At 51.8% G+C, this 18,391-nt stretch overlaps 1 protein-coding gene across 20 annotated transcripts in view; it reads right to left on the bottom strand.

Annotated features, from left to right (window-relative positions):
* The window catches only part of SLC37A1 (solute carrier family 37 member 1), a 91,477-nt gene that overhangs the window by 63,080 nt on the left and 10,006 nt on the right, over window positions 1-18,391 (bottom strand). For 5 of the 20 annotated variants that reach the window (XM_054248909.2, XM_054248922.2, XM_078358795.1 and 2 more), the window contains exons 1-4: window positions 17,092-17,314; window positions 16,297-16,383; window positions 12,598-12,826; window positions 4,196-4,277 (exon numbers count right to left, since the gene is read on the bottom strand). In XM_054248909.2, coding sequence (XP_054104884.2) covers window positions 4,196-4,277; window positions 12,598-12,653 — 138 coding nt within the window. In that variant the 5' untranslated portion in view covers window positions 12,654-12,826; window positions 16,297-16,383; window positions 17,092-17,314. Of the gene's footprint in view, window positions 1-4,195; window positions 4,278-12,597; window positions 12,827-14,935; window positions 15,437-16,296; window positions 16,475-17,091; window positions 17,315-18,391 lie in introns of those variants that run through there. The other 15 variants (XM_054248917.2, XM_078358792.1, XM_035283282.3 and 12 more) reach the window with 12 other exon arrangements.

Raw genomic sequence — 18,391 nt, 5'->3', positions numbered from 1 at the left:
TGTGTGTGTATCTGTGAGTGTGAGTGTGTGTGTGTCTGTGTGTATCTGTGTGTGTATCTGTGAGTGTCTGTGTATCTGTGTGTGTGTGTATCTGTGAGTGTGTGTGTCTGTATGTATCTGTGTGTGTGTCTGTGTGTGTATTTGTGTGTGTCTGTGTGTATCTGTGAGTGTGTGTGTGTGTGTGTGTGTATGTGTATACATCATCTGCATTTGATGATCTGTCTAGTCAACCTTCCGTGGCCCGTTATTAGGCTGTGTGGATGCGTGGATTCTAACTAGTCCTTCACATTCCTTTCATTAGGCTACAAGAATTCTCCAAAGCATTATCTAAGTCCTGGTAGAGTAATGAAAGTTTTGGTACCAAAAGTAGGAGCGACCAGACAGGCTCTCTCCCACGGACGACAGCACCTGCCCGAAGCCAGGCTCCCTCGATGAGTCACAGATGCCACGTGAAATGCATTAGACACACTCGGGCACAGGCACACAAACGCTCCACTCACGCAGGACACAGAAATAGATGGAGGAGCTTTTTGGTCACTGTTTACTTCTCAAAAATGGAATCATTCTCTACATCCCTATGCACATGCCAACTTCTTACTCAAAATACTTCCTGGAAATGTTTCTGAGTCAACTGGTTTGCCTGTAATAAATTCCTTTAGGTAGCTGCACATTTCGTAATATGGACTTGTCATAATTTATTCCAACTTTTACCTACTTATTAGGTTCCCTTGATAACCAGCACCACTTTTTTCTTTTTCCTTTTTTTGGTCACTACAAACAAAGCTGCCATAAAGATGCCTATAAGGATATTTCTAGGTAAGGTGCTTTTATTTTTAGGGTTAAATTCCCAGAAGCATGTCTGAAGGCTGTATTTTTCATTTCACTGGGTGTCACCAAAAGGTGCTTATACATGACATCCCATCAAGGACACACGAAAAGTCCTCTCCCCCATGACCCAGTGAGCGGGCTTACTGCTCTGGGCAATGCTGCGCCAGCCAATGAACGCAGCGTTGCCCTAATTTGCATCTGGAGTACGGGCAGACTTGAACAGCATTCCCACATTTCTCGGCAATCCGCACTCCGTGCCTGTGAACCACCTCGTCCCCCTCGCCCACGGTTCCTGTGAGTTTCCTAACTTCACACTCACTCCTACGAAAAACCTAATTTTCTTCTTGGATTTTTACTTTTTGATTTCTACATTCATATCTTTAATCCATTTGTTTTTATTTCATTTTATTTTAGAGCTGGGAGTTTCGCTCTTGTTGCCCAGGCTGGAGTCAATGGTGCAATCCCAGCTCCTGGCTCACTGTAACCTCCACCTCCAGGGTTCAAGTGATTCTCCTGCCTCAGCAGCCCAAGTAGCTGGGATTATAGGCGCCAACCACCTCACTCGGGTAAATGTTTTGTATTTTTAGTAGAGACAAGGTTTCATTCACTATGTTGACCAGGTTGGTCTCAAATTCCTGACCTCAGGTGATCCATCCACCTCGGCCTCCCAAAGTGCTGGGATTACAGGTGTGAGCCACTGCGCTTGGCCAGTTTTGTCCTTTTAAGTCCTGTGTGTCCAGAGAGGGGTGGGCACACTTACATTCAAATCAATGCTGCCATCCCCCTGGCTCCAGAGACCCCTGCAGTTTAAGCTGCTCTGAGAAGCCTCTGCTTTCAGGTTTCTGCCCTGGCCTATCCAGGGGAAAAGAGCTCCCACTAAGATCTCTGCTGCAGGGTGAGACCTCCCCCCACCCCCACCACCAGCCCGGGCAGATGCTCGCCTTGAGTCCCGAGGCAGGCCGCAGTCGGAGCAGCAGGCAGAAGGGACGGGGTTGTGCTTATAACACACCACCCTCAGTCCTGGTTTTAGCAATTCCATCATCGGAAAAAACACAATGAATCCGCAGTGATTGAAGGTGAGTGTAAACACTCCAGACTCGCTCAAGTCTGAACTGCTGCGCCATGTCATTCTATGAATGGCACGACAGAATGAGAATCACCTGCTAATTCACAGCCCCTGGTTCCATTTCAAGTAAGCAAATACATTTTGCTTTTGTTTTGCTTACAATGTTCTAGGAAATGCGGGCTATAAATAATCACTCAAGTGTTGCGTGGGTCAACAGCATCACGACTACCTGCATTTTCCTTGATGCTCCTTGTATCATGAGCTCAAGCACGTGGGCGCCTCACAAGGCACTATAAAGTTTAGGTTCGAGGTGGCGTGACGTTCCGACCTATCTTAAAAGGTAACGAACCCCTCGGGGTTCAGCGTCAAGCCGATCCATGCCCAGGCACATCGCAGCTGCCAGGTTGGGAAATGTGTGCCTTTAGGAGGCTCTGGGTGTGAAGATGGGGCTGTACTCAGGTCATTAAACCCAGACAGACCCTGAGGCACAGAGAGGAAGAGCCGGGTCTTGCAGGCAGCCGGTCCACAGGGAAATCCCCTGAGTGCGCAGCAGCCCTGCTGGGGGAATGAAGCCCTGAGCCTCACTTTCCTCACAGGGACACTCACAGGGTAATGTATGTGGCGCTTTGTCATACCCTGGGGCTCTGTAAGCAGCAGTCAGTTAACTGTTGCTTATGACACTGAACTCAGCTGACCCTGACGTTGCCTACTCAGAAGCCCTAAGCCCTGAGTGGCCTGGGCACCACCACGCACAAGAGTCGGGGTGCGGGCTTTGAGATGGACCACCAGGGAAGCCGGGAGGGGATGGGGACAGGGCTTCCACTTGCTCCTAACAGGGGCCCTCATTGTCATCAGGTAGACCCCAAAATCGGTGGCCTGACAGAGTCCTCAAGAGCCAGCCTGCCTTACATCTACCCCAACAGCCCCCGCCCAGCCCATCAGGTGGAGGCTTCCTTGGGACACCGATCCCTGCATGTAGTGGTATTCAAGGCGTTTTCCCCACCTGCGAAGCCCGTTTTCTTCACCTGCGATCCAAACCCAACCTTTCCAGGTCAATCCCAAACCCCCACACAGGCTCCCCAACTACACCAGGTCCTTCGACTCCAAAGCGCTCACCAAGTCTCCTCAATAGTTACTTCTGTTGCTGTCGTGTGACATTTTCTTGAGCTGTCTGTATTTTTCTAACGAGGAAGACGAGAACTAGTAGTATCAGATTGATAATGGCTGGTTATGGGCACCAACTGACAGTGGCTGGTTATCGGTACTGATGTTAGCGTCTCTTGCCAAGTGGACGAGCGTTCCTTAAGGCCCGCCACCTCTTTTCCTGTTCTTCTCTCTTAAAAACCACATTTCTTAAGGTCGACAAACGCTTTCCGCAGTCAACAACTTGAAAGGCACGGAAGTTTCTTGCTTACCATAGGCCAAGGGGGAATTTTAGAATCTTTCGAGTAAATGAATGTTTAACATCCCCTGGAAGCTGCTGGAGAGTGGGGGGCCTAGGCCTGTCATGAAAGAACCAGCCTGGGTTGCCTCTGCAGACCCTGCAGAGCACAGCCACCCAGGGCTCAGCCACTGCAGGAGCGGAGGAAGCACGGCCCCAAAGCTCACAGATTTGCAGTCCTGGATCTGGGTCCCTGCCAACTACTAGAGAGTGAGCGAGGGGCCATCAGGCTGTGAATGAGCTGTCCCTGGCAGCAGATGATTTCCTTGTCCCTTCTATGATAGAGACTCAAAAGCCTCTCAGGCCCCTGACGGTCTATAGGCAGAGTGGCGTAATTCCAGTGAGGGTTGCTTTTCTCCAGGTTATAAGTGGTTATTATGTAGGCTTGTCTACTTCAATCTTCTTTCCTCAAAGTCTAGCGGGACACCTGCTGACGACTTCCTGCCCACCCATCACTCAAACAGAAACGCGGCGTTCCAACAACAATGACAAGCCACCTCCGCAGCCAGACCCAGGCTCAGATCCCACAAAGAGCTGGAATTTGGGGAACCATTTAAGACGGGGTATATTTGGAAGGAAAAGTCACACAAGACAAAATAAATATGCAGCTAAACGTCCAAATTCTGGAACTGTCAACTAATCCAACCAAAAGTCGACCACCACTGAAAGTACAGATCCCGAAACATTTTGAAAACTTTAATTTTAGAAAAGGGAAACTGGAAAATCAAAGGAGCAGAATAACTTGTTTCTGAATGAACTGTTTCCCCGCGTATCCGCTGCCATCCCCACCCGCTGCCCCACAGCTCTTCGAGTGGGGAGCTCCTTGCGGGTGGCCGGCAGTGCTGCTCATGGCCGCTTACCTTCACGATGCTGATAGGCTTTCGAGATAAGTGAAAACTTGCATACAGCAGAAACGTCAAAATAAAAATGAAGGCTCTGTACCTGAAACACAAAACAGCGAGAGAGGACAACATTAACAGAAGTTACGTTCCGAAGACATAAACACTGCTCTGGAATCTCCTTACGCGGTCTATTATTCGTTCAGTTCTACAGCAACATCAGTACTACTTATATCACTATAATATTGGAGCATTAAAAAGTATTGCCACGTTTGCTTTGTCCAAATGGAAACTAAACACTGTAAGAGACAAGAAAAACCGAACTGCTTTTCCTCTCCTCATGCACAACACACATTCCACACTTCCAACACCAGATGTGGACGGTATTCCCCATACACCGAGCAAGTCTCCAGCTGACACTAGGTGTCCTCTAAGTGAATTCAAGTCTGACATGACACTGTCTTCCAGGAGCCAAAATCAGACCCCACAGGGCGGGGCTCAGTCCAATCAATGCAATTCTGACACTGTCTTCCAGGAGCCAAAATCAGACCCCACAGGGCGGGGCTCAGTCCAATCAATGCAATTCTGACACTGTCTTCAGGAGCCAAAATCAGTCCCCACAGGGCGGGGCTCAGTCCAATCAATGCAATTCTGACACTGTCTTCAGGAGCCAAAATCAGACCCCATAGGGCGGGGCTCAGTCCAATCAATGCAATTCTGACACTGTCTTCAGGAGCCAAAATCAGACCCCACAGGGCGGGGCTCAGTCCAATCAATGCAATTCTGACACTGTCTTCAGGAGCCAAAATCAGACCCCATAGGGCGGGGCTCAGTCCAATCAATGCAATTCTGACACTGTCTTCAGGAGCCAAAATCAGACCCCACAGGGCGGGGCTCAGTCCAATCAATGCAATTCTGACACTGTCTTCCAGGAGCCAAAATCAGACCCCACAGGGCGGGGCTCAGTCCAATCAATTCAGTTCTGACACTGTCTTCCAGGAGCCAAAATCAGACCCCACAGGGCGGGGCTCAGTCCGAGGCTGCCCCGCTTCACATGCCAGTGACAAGACCCAGGCCAAACCCCAGGCTGTGGCCTGCTCTTCCAACCAACTGGCTCTCCATGTGGTTCCCAAGAACCCCTCCTCAGGTTTGATTAATTTGCCAGAGCAGCTCACAGAACTCAGGGAGGGAGACACATTTACTGGTTATTATAAAGGGCATTAGAAAGGGTACAGATGAAGAGATGCACAGGGCGAGGGACGGGGCAGGGGCTCGGAGCTTCTGTGCCCTCCCCAGGGCTCCACCCTCCCAGAACCTCCCCATGTTGGGCAGCCCGCCAGCCCCCCAAACACTGTCCTTTAGGGAGTCTGTGGAGGCCTCAGCACACAGGCAGGATGGAGCACAGCACCGGCCACTGGTGATCAACTCCACCCCTTCCAGCTCCCTCCACTCCCCAGAGGTCCTCGGGTGCAGTTCCAACCTCTAATCACGTGGTCGGCTGCCCTGGCAACCAGTCCCCCAGGAGGCTGTCCAGGAGCCCCAGCCACAGTCACCTCATTAGCACACAAAAAGACACTCAGCACCCAAGGTCGTAGGAGCTGTGTGCTGGGAAGCAGGGCCGAGACCAAATGTGTGTTTCTTATTATTATGTCACGATATCAAAAACATTCATTTATTTAAAAAAAGCTATAACCAGAGAGAAGGCTGGGACTCGAGATGTACACTTGAACTTACAAAGCAGAATGAGGGCGATGAAACGCTCGGTTCACAGAAAAGCACACGAGTGTCCTGTGTGGTGTGCTATCCTGCGCATAACCATCATGTTTATTTTTGGCTCTTTGGTTTCTATGCAACTTTTCAGAAGCACACAAGCAAGGCAGACATAAATATTTCACGGCCCTCAAAGAGAAAAAGTCAGTGACGCTGGCAGGCTCTCACAGGCCAATGACAGAAACACTGGCACAAAGCCCCTTGCTCAGTGTGGCCGGGAGGAAAGCAGCCGAAAGAGGAAGCATGAGCGTGGAGAGCGGAGAAAGGCAGGTGCCTCGGAGAGGAGGTGAAGGCAGCTCCTCCCTAAGAGTCTCAAGCACCTCGGAGAAAAAGGTGTTTCAGGGCAACAGAATGGGTGGGAGGAAGAAGCACTTGACACGCGAGGAAGGCGAGGGGCAGCTCTTCTGCGTCCTGGGGCACACCTCCCTACCCTGGAGAACCTGTCCTGCTTCTGGCCTGGGAAGACCAATGACTTTGAATGGTGCCACCAACAACCTGAATCAATAATTACCTAAGGAGGTGTCCTACACAGAACAAAGAAAGGCAGCATTTCCGGGAGGCCCGGGGCCAAGGGATGGCTTTTCCCAGTGGTACATCTACGTCTATAATGTTGTGATTCCCTCCGAGGGAAGCTTTCCATTAGTAACATAAAATTGTAGGATCCCAGAGCTGCCTTCTTCTCTGGTCACCAGCTAAAGTAGGGGGCAAATAAATATTTCTAGATTTTTCTTAAAAAAAAAAAAAGACGATATTTCAGGTGGGAAAGAAAGGTCGGTGGCTCCGTGGGACTCAAAACTACAACCTTTGGAATGCCTGTGCCTCAGGGGAAGGAACCCAACCACACTGTGACACAGCCGGCTAGAGTTAGAACCTGTACAATGCCATTTTATAAAGAACAAAGCTGTTTCCATTCTCCTCACAGTGACTGCTAACCTTGGCTTCTGTACACTGCTAGATCATTTGCAGGATGCAAAGTGAGGTAAATCTGCATACCTTCTCTTATCTGTAACTGCCAGAATTGCTGGCCTTTGTTTACCAGAGTAAGCACCCCTAGATAACTCCATCCTAGTGCCAAGTAAATAAAAATCTATGGATCCCACCCCTACCCAGACGATATGAAACGCATGTTAATCTCAGCATCTGTGAACCCCTTGAATGACAATCAGAATGTCAAATAGTCCCCTGGCCCTCGAAATATCCGGAACCCCCTCACCCTCATCTCCGCCCAGAAGGTGATTTGAATCCACTGGCCCTCGGAATGTCTGAAGCCCCTCACCCCATCCTCTCCCCTCACCCCCAAGGTGATTTTATGGGTATAAAAGGTCTTGTCACCCTCTTTACAGGGCTACGGGTTGGAGAGACGTGAGTCCTCCGTGGTCGCCGGCAATAAACCCTGCAGTTGGGCAGACTTTTGTCTTGGTGTTGACTTTCTATGCTCGGTCCGATATAACAACACCAACTGGCAGAATACCTGCTGACTGAAGACAGAGACGGCCCCGAGCTCCCTTCCTCATCAGGGAACTACCTTCCAACGGCCTTTCTACGATTCTTCCTCCAAGCCCATGGCAAGGGCCAAATGGGGAAAAGGTGAAACTACAAAGCCAGTGTGCAACTTATCCCAAAGCCCAAAGGACAAAGCTATGCAGGTACAGGGGATTTGCTCTGGACGCCCAGGCCTCTGTCCTCACATTTCTGAAAACCATCCTCTCTGGCAGGGAAAGAAAGTCTCGGCGCTTTGGATGAGGCTCTCCATTAGGCCACTGCTGCTTTCAGCTTCGCTGCTGATGCAGGAAGATTGCAGGCCCCTGGGCCTCACTGGCCCTCAGTGCTCACGTGTCCAGCCCACAGATTGACAAACTGGTCACTTCCACTCCACCTGCTATAGCTGACTAGGGCAAGTAAGGCTGATGAGTGACCCTGATCAGCCCTCATTGGAGGACAGGATTTCCTTTTTCAGTCTCCTCAAAACGGGTGAACAAAGTTATCAGGCCAAGTTCCCTCCAGCACCACCCCAGTCAGTCCCAGCCGAGTCCAGGGAGCAGCTCTCCTGTACCCCGAGGATTCTCCATCCACAGCACCAGTTCTACAGGTGTTCTCACCCGGGAGAATCGGAGTTTCACAGTTGCCCAGCTGGGAAGGATTTTGAGAAGAGCAGCTCTGCCCTGTGAGCTGTGGGTTCACATTCTCCATCCTCCAGCCAGGCAGCCCAGAAGGAAGGCTGTGTCTCTTTGTCGGGCTGAGGTCTGCAGAGTGCTGGGGACCTGGATTGTCAGGGCTGCTTGGGTGATCAGGCCCCGGCGATGTGCTCTGTGCCTCTGTCCCCCACTGTGGGGTGGCTCCGGGCTGGTGCTCGGCAGCACATGCCGAGATGGCCTGAGAACACCGAGGACCACACAGGGAGCAGCACGTGCCTCTGGAATCCTTCGGTTCAGCCTTGTGTGTTGGGAGATGCTTTAATGAAGAAGCCCCTTTGGGAAGTCGCTGCCACAGCATAGCCGGGCCCTCTGGGAGAAGCTGTCCTGTAGAATTGGGGCAAACGGTCCATTTATGCAGCAAACTGGAATTTCCTAAAGACTGAAGAGGAAAATCCTGTATTTATTTAGTCAGGGTCAGGCCAACTCTACTTCTTTAGTTTCCAAATTCGTCCTTCCTCCCTCATTTTCCTCATCTTCTGTACTCAGGACTTGGGGCTTGGGGACAAGGGGGAGGCGGCAGCTGGAGGCTGGACTTTCCTCGTTGAAAGGTCTGACTTCAGCTCCCACGGCCACTGCTGCACTGTGGCAGCCACAGTCAGGCCACTGCCTTGCTGGTGGTCACCCGGCACGCCTGGCCTCTGGGCAGGCAGACGCTTCACTCTGCAGCAGCAGCCAGGTTACGAGCTCCAACCCCCGAAAGCCTCGCAGCCCTTCTTAAGTCCCTTCTTATTTCCTGATTGTACCTACGTTACCTTCATTGCTTACAAAGCAGATGTCTTGGATGATATTTGTTTCCTTTTATTCATTTTGTACTGGGTTGAATATTGTCCCTCAAAATTTCATGTCTACCCAAAACCTCAGAATGTGACCTTATTTGGAAATAGGGCCACGCAGACATGATTAGCTAAGGCGAGGGCATATCAGATTAGAGTGAGCCGTAATTCCAATGACTGGCGTCCACATCAGGAGGCCACGCGAAGACTCAGAGATGGACAGGAAGGGAGGCCATGTGACCACGCAGGCAGAGGCTAGCACGATGCAGCCACCAGCCAAGGGCTTTCGCAGGAGCAGGAGCTGGAAAAGGCCAGGAAGGGCCCGTCCCTGGAGCCTGCAGAGGAAGCGTGGCCATGCTGACGCTGTGACTTTGGACTTCTGACCTCCGGTGATGTGAGAGTAAGTTCCCACTGTCTGGAGACACTTGGCTTGCGGTACCTGTGACAGCGGCCCGAGGAGGCTAAGATAACGCTTTCATTTCTGTTTCGTGTTAAGTTTAGACTTATGAATGCAAAGCAAATGCACTACAACACTAATGGTGGCCTCTCTCTGCTCCTCAGCGTTGCACTTGCTTCCTGCAGTTACAGCACGCCTGGCCTCCCCCAGCATGACAAGCCTCACGTTTCCAGCAAAAACGCAGGTTTCCGCAATGACAGCACCAGACAGGGGTGCCCCTCGGGGCCTCCTCACAGATGGTCTCGAAGACCACGTGCTCTCAGGTGAGCGGCAGGCAGCCCGCTTCGGGCGAGAGGATCCGCGCAGAACATCTGTCTTTGCGTTTGACTGTCACTACCTCCATCACATGCAAATAAGGAGTAAAGAAACACTTTTGAGAATTACTGAGTGATACGATTTGGGGCAGAAATTAGTCTGACATCCTCATTTCAGAAACAAGGAAGCCCGACAGAGAAGCGATGCCATGTCCTCTTCAGATCATCCTGTCAGGTGGCACAGGATGGCTGCGACAGTGAGGTTGGTCCCTGATTAAAGTAATGTCTGCCGCATCGTCCCTCCATGAAACCACCACGTTTCCCTCTAAGTAATGAATATGGAATGTCAGGAAACCTGCTTTGAGACAATGTAGATATCCAGTTCCTCCAGCTGCTGCCCCACGAAGTGCATCCGTGGTCATTCTGTGCCCGTGCCGAGTGCCCTGTAACGGCTCCCAGCGTGGGTGGCTGGCTGCACATCCTCGCTCCGCCTGGCGGCCGCCCTCCACTATACAGAGTTCGCATTTCTCCTTCTTATTCAGTTGTATCAGAGTCTTATGCTATTCAATGGGCTGTCATCCATGGCGAGTCTCACTTATTGTGAATCTCAGATTGTCCTAGATCTAGTTGTTTCTAAGCACTTCCTTGTCTTCTGGTACAAGACTTCCCAGCTCATTTTTACCTGTCCTGCCACAGTCCTGGCATTGGCCACGTCTCCAAGGACTCCTGGCTCCTTTTAATGGCAGATGCCACGCAGAAACCAAGATCCTGGACCAAAGTGTGAACACTTTAGGGCTATTACTGTTCCTAGGACCTCCCAGTGGGATGCATTTACACACACACACACACACACACACACACACACACCCTTCTCTATTTCTATATCTACTGTCACCAGCTTATCCTGAGACCTACTGTTCCGATCCAACCCCACTCAGTTCATTCCAGTTCCCCTCCCTCTTCCCACGTCTGTGGCTCCTCCTCCTTTAAAGAGAAAGCTTCTCATTTCTGTGGGATTTCTGTCAGAAATATATACTCTGAATCGAATCATGTAGATGAGGAAATAACAAAGTTAAAATGTGGCACATTCTATAAAATAAGTGGCTTGAACTTTTCAAACATAACAAGGCCATTCATTGTCTCAGAAGAAGGAAAAAAAGCCAAGGTCATAAAAGATTTAAAAAAAAAAAAAAAAGGCGGAGGAATGTGCTAGAGTGAGAGGCGAGGCCCACAGGATAACTACACAATGTGTGAGCCGGAAGTGCCCCTGAGCAGAAGAAAAAATGCTGCAGCACATGTCTGACATTTGACGGGTTTTTAAACACGGACCGTGGATTAGATAACTGCATCTTATCAGTGTGAAATTTCCTGATTTTGATCTTTTTGTTGTGGTTTTATAAGAGAATGTCTTCTTCATAGGAAATACACAAGGAAGTATTTAGAAACAAAAGGGTATGATATCTGCAACTTACATGCAAGTGCTTCAGAAAAGTGTGTGTGTGTATGAACATACATCTACACACATGTGCGTGTGCACACATGCACGCGCGCGCACACACACACACACACACTGTGGATGGGCAGCGAGAGAAGCAGATGAGGCTGAATGTTCATCTTTGACATACAGGGTTCTACAGGAACATTCTTACAGATGTAAGTCACATGAGTTTGAAATTATATCAAAATAAACTTACAAAATGAAGAAGCTAAACACTCACTACGTAAAACCTGTGTTCAGGCACTTGTGGCTAGACTCACAGCAGACATGAAACATGAGTCGAGAAGAGCAGCACTCTGGCTGAAAAACGCAGATGCCTTCAAGCCAAACCTGAGACACCCGAGATGCTCTACCAACCAGCAGGGCTGAGAAGCTGCGCAAGGCCGGGGGCTGCTGGGGGCTGGCACGGAGGAGACCAGTGGGCCCGGAACCGGCCACTGTGGCGTCAAGATCATTTTGAGCCAAAGGCTTTTGAGTTCCTGGATTCTCTGACCTGCTGAAAAGCAGAAGTCCCCAGAAGAATTGAAAAGAATCCACCTGTCATCAGTCCTGTCCCTGGAGCAGCCAGGGAGGCTGGACTCCTACTCCCTCACTGGGGATGAGAAGCCTCCACCCTGCACTGAAACAGGAAGCATCACAAAAGTACACGCTGCCCATCTGCTCTCTCAAGGCCCACTCGTCTTTCCAAAAGCCAGCTGTTTGCCCACAGGTGCCCTCCTCCCGCTCCACTCCCTTCCCCTGTGAAAGACGGCACATGGTCCCGAATCCTAAATGCCCCTTTGAGTGATACTTTTCTATGACCTCTCATACACAAGTGAGGAAATCTGTCTTTTCCCTTGCTAGTCTGTCTTTTGCCATCCCAGGTCCCCCAAAACAGAACCTAGGAGGGAAGAAGCAAAGTGTTTCCCCTTCCAGAAGAGATCAGCAGGACACGTAAGAGGCCAGGGAGCCCAGCTTCAGACTCTGTGCTTGTCAACTGCTTCCTTCTAAGGAGAATGGAATTAACGAGGCCGCCTAAGAGAAGGATTCTCAGAATACGCGAGGAGAGGTGCTCTCTGAACAGAAAGCGGTTCTGGGCTGCACCAGAACGTTTCCTTTTCTCTCTGAAAGCTCTGCCCCAGCGAGGCCACTCATCTGATCTCACAGTTACATAACTTATATATAAGTGATGTGCTTATCCACCACAGCCGTCTGCTGATTCTGCTGGTAGTCAGTGGTCATTTAGGGACCGTGACTCTTACAGAAACCACTGGAGACCACGTGACAGCCTAACAATCTCTGCCAGTGCCAGCAGCAAGGACAAAGGACACCTCAGCAGTGTTCCAGGTCACGGCTTCCGCTGCCAACAAGCAATTCAGCAGTTATGGGCGAGGTCAGTGATCCAAGTTTCATGTGTTTGATAATGAAACTGACGCAAGACAACTACCTGCACAGTGGCCCTCACCCATGCCGACGGCCTGGCCCGCCGGGACTCACCACTGATCCCTGGAGAATGAGATGATGAAGCGAATGCCTGCAGGGAGTCGAGCCATTTATGTCTCCACTGACCACAGAGCCTCGTCCCAGAATAAGATGCTTCATAAATAGGTCATGAATCCCGGCTCCAGGTTCTCTCTCTGCCGCCGTCACTCCCACAGGCTGGAAAGCATGGAAAGAAGGGGTCCTGCTGGCTCTTGCCCCTTCCTCCTGGCAGGGGCTCTGCTCTCTACAAGGAGAAGGAGAGGCATTCACAGTCCAGTGTCCTGACATTCAACCTTCAGTGTTACTGGCAGAAGTAACCCCGCAGATGTACAGTAGCATTCCAGACCAAAGCTGGATGTCTGATACGAGCAGGGGCCCCCGCCACGAGGGTTACTAGGAAGAGGTGGAGTACCTGCCCTCAAGGCAGTTTGTTCTGAGAACCCTGAAACGAATTTCAGATAATGTTCTGATGGTGGATAAAAAGGAACCAAGGAACTCATCTCTATCTGGGAGGTACCTAGAGATCAACATCAACCCACTCACAAAAGCAAGGATGTGCCCCGCAGTCACACCGTGTGCCCAGATACCAGGGCATGCCAGGGCACTGGACTGGCTCAGTTCTACTCCTATGGACCAGGCCACCTTTGAGTCACAGTAACAAAGAAATGTGGGCCTAGACAAGAGGGCAGATCGAACCAATCATTCAATTGTGGCTCCGTCATTTGAATCCAAAGGAGGAGTGAGCTTTGCCTCTATCTGCCTCTTCATTTTTCATCTGTCATAGCCACCTCAGAATCACCTGATTATGCAGTCAGGGCAGAAGGCAGGGCAATATAGGAAGGAATTCTGAGAGGGAGTTCTGAGAACTGAGAAGGAGCCCAGCACAGCAGGCAGGACTGGTCTCCCATCCCAAATCCAGCCTCATGACATTCCCCAGTGACTGCATCTTCCAAAACTAATCAGTTCCCCAGATTTGCTTTTGCCTCCCTCCAGAGTGAGCTTCCAAAAAACGCACACTCACCAAGGATTTTCCTTATACCACCTTTTACAAAAAGATTCAAAACCCTGCTGAGCTTTTGTCCCAGGAGCTGCCCCTCATCTCTTCTCCCTGCTCCAGCCAGAACTACACCTTTCTCCAAGGAGGTCCTCGCAGGGCCTGAACAGGTAGATTCATCCCACTTCAATGCCTCCTGCCTCCAAGGCTGAGCCTGGGCTGTGTAAGCTGAGGCAGGTCACCTAACGTTTCAGCTCCCTCTCCTTCCAGGCTAAACAGTGGGGTGATAGCACTGATGTTGTTATAAACGCAAAATGAGATAATCCGTGGGAAGCCAAGTGGCCTGGTATGTAGTAAATGCCCACCAAACACTAGCTGATATTCTCCTCATTGTCATTCCAGAAAGGAAGGCCAGGGACTGCAGGGCAATGTCCTACTTCCACCTCCTCGTCCAGAATCTAGCGCAGACCACGTGCTCAAGAGACTCATGTTGAATAACAGCCACAAATACTTCAAAACCAAATCTGCTCAAACCTCTAGATTTAAGCAATATTTCGCTCAAAATGGGTGGGCTCCAGTCTGGGTCCAGATATACTCTGGGAAATGACTTTGTGATGACAACTTCAGAGTAAAGAGTTTGGTTCAGCAGTCTCTGGAAATGGATGGTCGGAAGCAAATGTCTTCCTCCTAGTGCCGCTTCTCCATGCCCAGCGCGTCTGGAAACATTCCACTGCCATCTACTAAATAATCAAAAGCCTCCAACTCTGATAAAACCTGTGACAACAACATCGAAAACCCAGAAGGCACTGACAAATCAAGAGGGGAAGAAAAACCTCTTTGATTTCTTTTTAAAACAATGATGATTCTTTCCCCTGAAAAATGGGCGAATGGAAAGTGCTGTAAATTGTCATAGTGAGCGCAGTTAAGACGTGCAAAGACAGTGACTTGACTTTGGGGATGTTGAGAGCTCAACTAAGAAGGCCCTTCCTTCCCAGCCTGTGCAGCTCATTTAGAGTGCGTCAAGCCCTCTGGGAGCATGAACTACAACTGACATGCTCTCATTTGAGCCCCGTGACCACCCTGAAGAGGCAGGGCGTTCATTTCACAAGGGAGAAAAATGAGGCTAGGCGGCTGGCCTGGGTCAGCAGGGTAAGTGGGGCAGGTTCCAGTTTGTCCTGTTTCTCCAAGCCACCTCCTCCCTCCAGCCACTGTTCCTCCTGCTCATCCCCTGGAAAGAAAGAGCAGCAGAATGGAAGCAAATCACTTGGTTTAAACCCAGTTTATGGCACACAGTCCAAGTACATAAAAAGAAGACATACTTTCTAAAGAAGTCACTCTATAGGTGCCCCTGGAACTCACCATTTCAGAGAGGAAAAGCAGCAGAATGTCCAGTTTCATTACACTGTCAAAGACAGCAACTTAGGCCAAGCACGGTGGCTCACGCCTGCAATCCCAGCACTTTGGGAGGCAGAAGCAGGCAGATCACTTGAGGCCAGGAGTTCGAGACCAGCGTGGCCAAACCCCATCTCTACTAAAAATACACAAATTAGCAAGGCATGGTGGTGCACACCTGTAATCCCAGCTACTCGGGTGGCTGAGGCATGAAAATCACTTGAACCCAGGAGGCGGAGGTTGCAGTGAGTTGAGATCGCACCACCTCACTCCAGCCTGGGCAACAGAGCGAGACCCTGTCTTAAAAAAAATAAAAAGGATAGTAACTTAGGAAACAACCCATTAGAAATCTTTATTACAAGCTGTAAAACTTGCACATGTACCCCTGAAACTAACAGTTAAAAAAGAAACCCTGTAAGACACACAGTTTTACACCTATCTCCTGAAAAACCTACCCTAGCCAACTGTGAAACAGAACGAGCTGAGGGAAATAAACATTCACAAGCTCCACTCCCAGACCCACCCACACGTGATCTGCGCTGCCTAGAAGGTTCCAGGGCACCTTCGGAGACTCAAATAAGGGGCCAGGGAGTGAGCAAGAGCAGGAGGAAGGTTCAACAGTGTTTTTAGGGCCGAGGTGCAGTTACACATCATCAAAGCAGCCCCACAGATATTTTAAATAATCTGCTTCATGACAATTTTTTTTTAAACTGCGTCTCACTTCACAGGCAAAGATGGGTGAGCAATTCAATTCTCCAGAAGTTTTCATGCATTTTTTTTTTAAATCGAGAAATGGAATACAACTTCCTTTCCAGAGTACACACTTTCCGTGGCTTTTTGCTTTTAAAGGCGCTTTTTATATTAAATGGAAATGGTCACTATCTCTTTCCCCTTGGCTGAAGTACAAGGAAGCTGAATTCCATCTGCACCACCTCTTACCTGCCCCCAACCCCCAACAAACAACATCACAGGTGGGCTGCACCAAACAGAACGTCTAAACGCAGTTCCAAAATGACTTGGAGAATCACAGAAGGTCTGGAGCCAGAGATTTTCAAGCTTGCTCTAAAAGAGGATTATTAAAGAAACAACGGGAAGTCTAAAATATTTATCCACTTACACAACTTCTAACAATTTAAGTTCAAGGGCCGGCAGGCAGGCAGGCAGCTTCCAGGCTAAGAGCTAAGGGAGACCCGGAAAGGGCAGGCTTTGCAATTGCTCCATTAGAAATTCAAACCTGGGGCTGCGGGCTGGAGTGTTGGTGGAGTCGGGGTGGTAAGGGGCTTGGCCAGTACCCTTCGTTCAAATGCAAATCTTTAGATCATACGTACCTTGTTGGTCGCCAGAATCACGGCGTGGGCCGCAAAGGCTGGAGGGCTGGTGGCTAGCGGCGAGGGGTCTTCCCGGCACGTCAAGCCCTTTATTATAAACCCAGAAGGTCGCTGTCACTCGCGCTGGCCAGGAGGCCCATGGGCTCCGGGAACCAGCTGCTCAGCCGACAAACAACGCAAAGGCCCAGGGTGCCGGCGCTCCGAGCCAGCGTTCCGTGCCGGCTCCTCCCTGGGCGGCTGGTCCCCGGAGGAGGTGAATTCCCCGGGCACGCCCACGTCCCCATCGCGGCAGACAATGCGTAGGGTCCCCTCTTGCCGGCTCTCTGGACCCTCAGCTGTCACAGCGGCCCGGGCCGAGGTGGGCAGGAGACCCGGCCGGACAGCTTAGCTCGCGCCTGCCGGGGACTCCGTGGAGCGGCTGCCGACCCCGTGCCCGCTCCCTCTGCCTCCACTTCCCCAGAATCCCAGCGTCGCCCCGGTCCGGGAACGCCCGGCATTGTTGCCGAGGGCCACTCTTATAGATGTCGTATTTCAAATACTCCCCTCCGCGAAAATAGCTTGAGACGGTCGCCGGCTCTCCGAAAACACCCAAACCTGCCCCCACCTCCCTCCCAAAAAAAGAAAAGGAAGGAGGAGAGGGGCCGAGCTCCCAGTGCGCAGGGCCGGGCGCCCGGCTCCCTGCGGGTGCGGCAGGTGCGGAGCGGCTGCGGCGCCCGAGTGCTGGCGGCCCAGCAGGTGCGAGCGGTGGGGCTGGGGGTCCCCGCCTCCCCACCCGACCCCGGCCCCGCGTCTCACCTGCGCCACCGAGGCCGGCGCACCGCAGCTCGGCCCGGCCGCCGCGGGCGCTTCCTGCTCGCGACTTCCTGGAGCGGCGCGCTGGAGGCCCCGCCGCCCTTTCACTTTCCCCAGCCCGCGGGGCTCTGGCAGGGCCGTGGGGCTCCTCCCCTTCCCCAGCCGCCCCGACCCCAGGCCCCGGCCCCGGTCCCGGCCCCGGCGCGCCCAGAGTCGCACCCGTCCCGGGGCCACCGGACGGGGGCGCCTCCAAATCTTGCGGTGCTGCCTGTCCTCTGCGGGCGCCCCCGGGTCATGGCCGGCACCTTCCCTGGCTCCGAAGGCGCACAAGCTGTCGCTGGCGCGCTCCCCACCGCCTCCGGGCAATCCCCGGCGGCGTCTGCACCGCTGGTGCTCTGTCCTCCAGGAGGGTCTTCCCCACAGGCGGCGAGGGTCATACGCCGCCGCTCCCCACCCCCAAAGAGGGCCTTTCCTTGGCCTCCCGGTTTTTATTCCTATTGTGTCTTCTCAAGGGGCACAATCGTGGAGACTAGCACTCCACAGCATGGAAATGGGCACGCGGATATGGCTCTGTCGAACCAACCTGTAAGCCAACTTGTGTCGCACCTCGTAGGCATGTGACAGATGAGGCTCCCGTGAGGCTGGAGAAGCCCACACGGGTTCTTGCCCTTGGTGGCCGGTGCCCTGGCACAGCTCCCACTTCACCCCAGGAACAACTATATTTCTTCGGCAACCCAAGGAGGGGCCTGGCCATCCCCCTGGAAGCCACTGGAGATCACCAATGGCGGACCACAGCATGGCTTCAGAGCAGACGGGGTTCCCAGGCCGCTCCTCCGGGAAGACCAAAGGGAGGCAGAGGGGAAATTTTCCGGAAAAGCCTGCCCCTGGATAAAACAGTGCTTAAGGATAAAAGCAACCGTAAAGCAACCGAGGCCTGGCTGTAAATGTCCAACAGACCAGGGCCCCTGGGACCTCCCCCAGGCACGCGAGCTTCCCTCTGGAGAGTGGAGAAGGTCCTCGTGGGGCCCTGCTCTGTTTCTAGAACACTGTGACCTCTGTGTCTCTCTGCTGAGCTGGGCTGCATGAAATCCACTACTGTGTCGGTATTTGAGAAGCCTTCTGCAGGCAGAAAGAAAACCTGCCCAACCTCTTGGCCAGGCATGGTTCAGCCACAGGAAGCCTGCTGGCCCCTCATTCCACAAGGGAGGTGGCCCAGGGCGCCAGACTTCTCTCTGGTTAGGTCTTTTTCAGACCTTCTTTCTCTCCGCAGGCCGCCTCTGCCCGTTCTTTCTCCTCTCTTTTG

Source organism: Callithrix jacchus, chromosome 21 (genome assembly GCF_049354715.1).
Source record: "Callithrix jacchus isolate 240 chromosome 21, calJac240_pri, whole genome shotgun sequence".
Classification (NCBI taxonomy): Eukaryota; Metazoa; Chordata; class Mammalia; order Primates; family Cebidae; genus Callithrix; species Callithrix jacchus.
The sequence above is the reverse complement of the archived record's forward strand: the minus strand, read 5'-3'. Positions and strand labels throughout refer to the sequence as shown.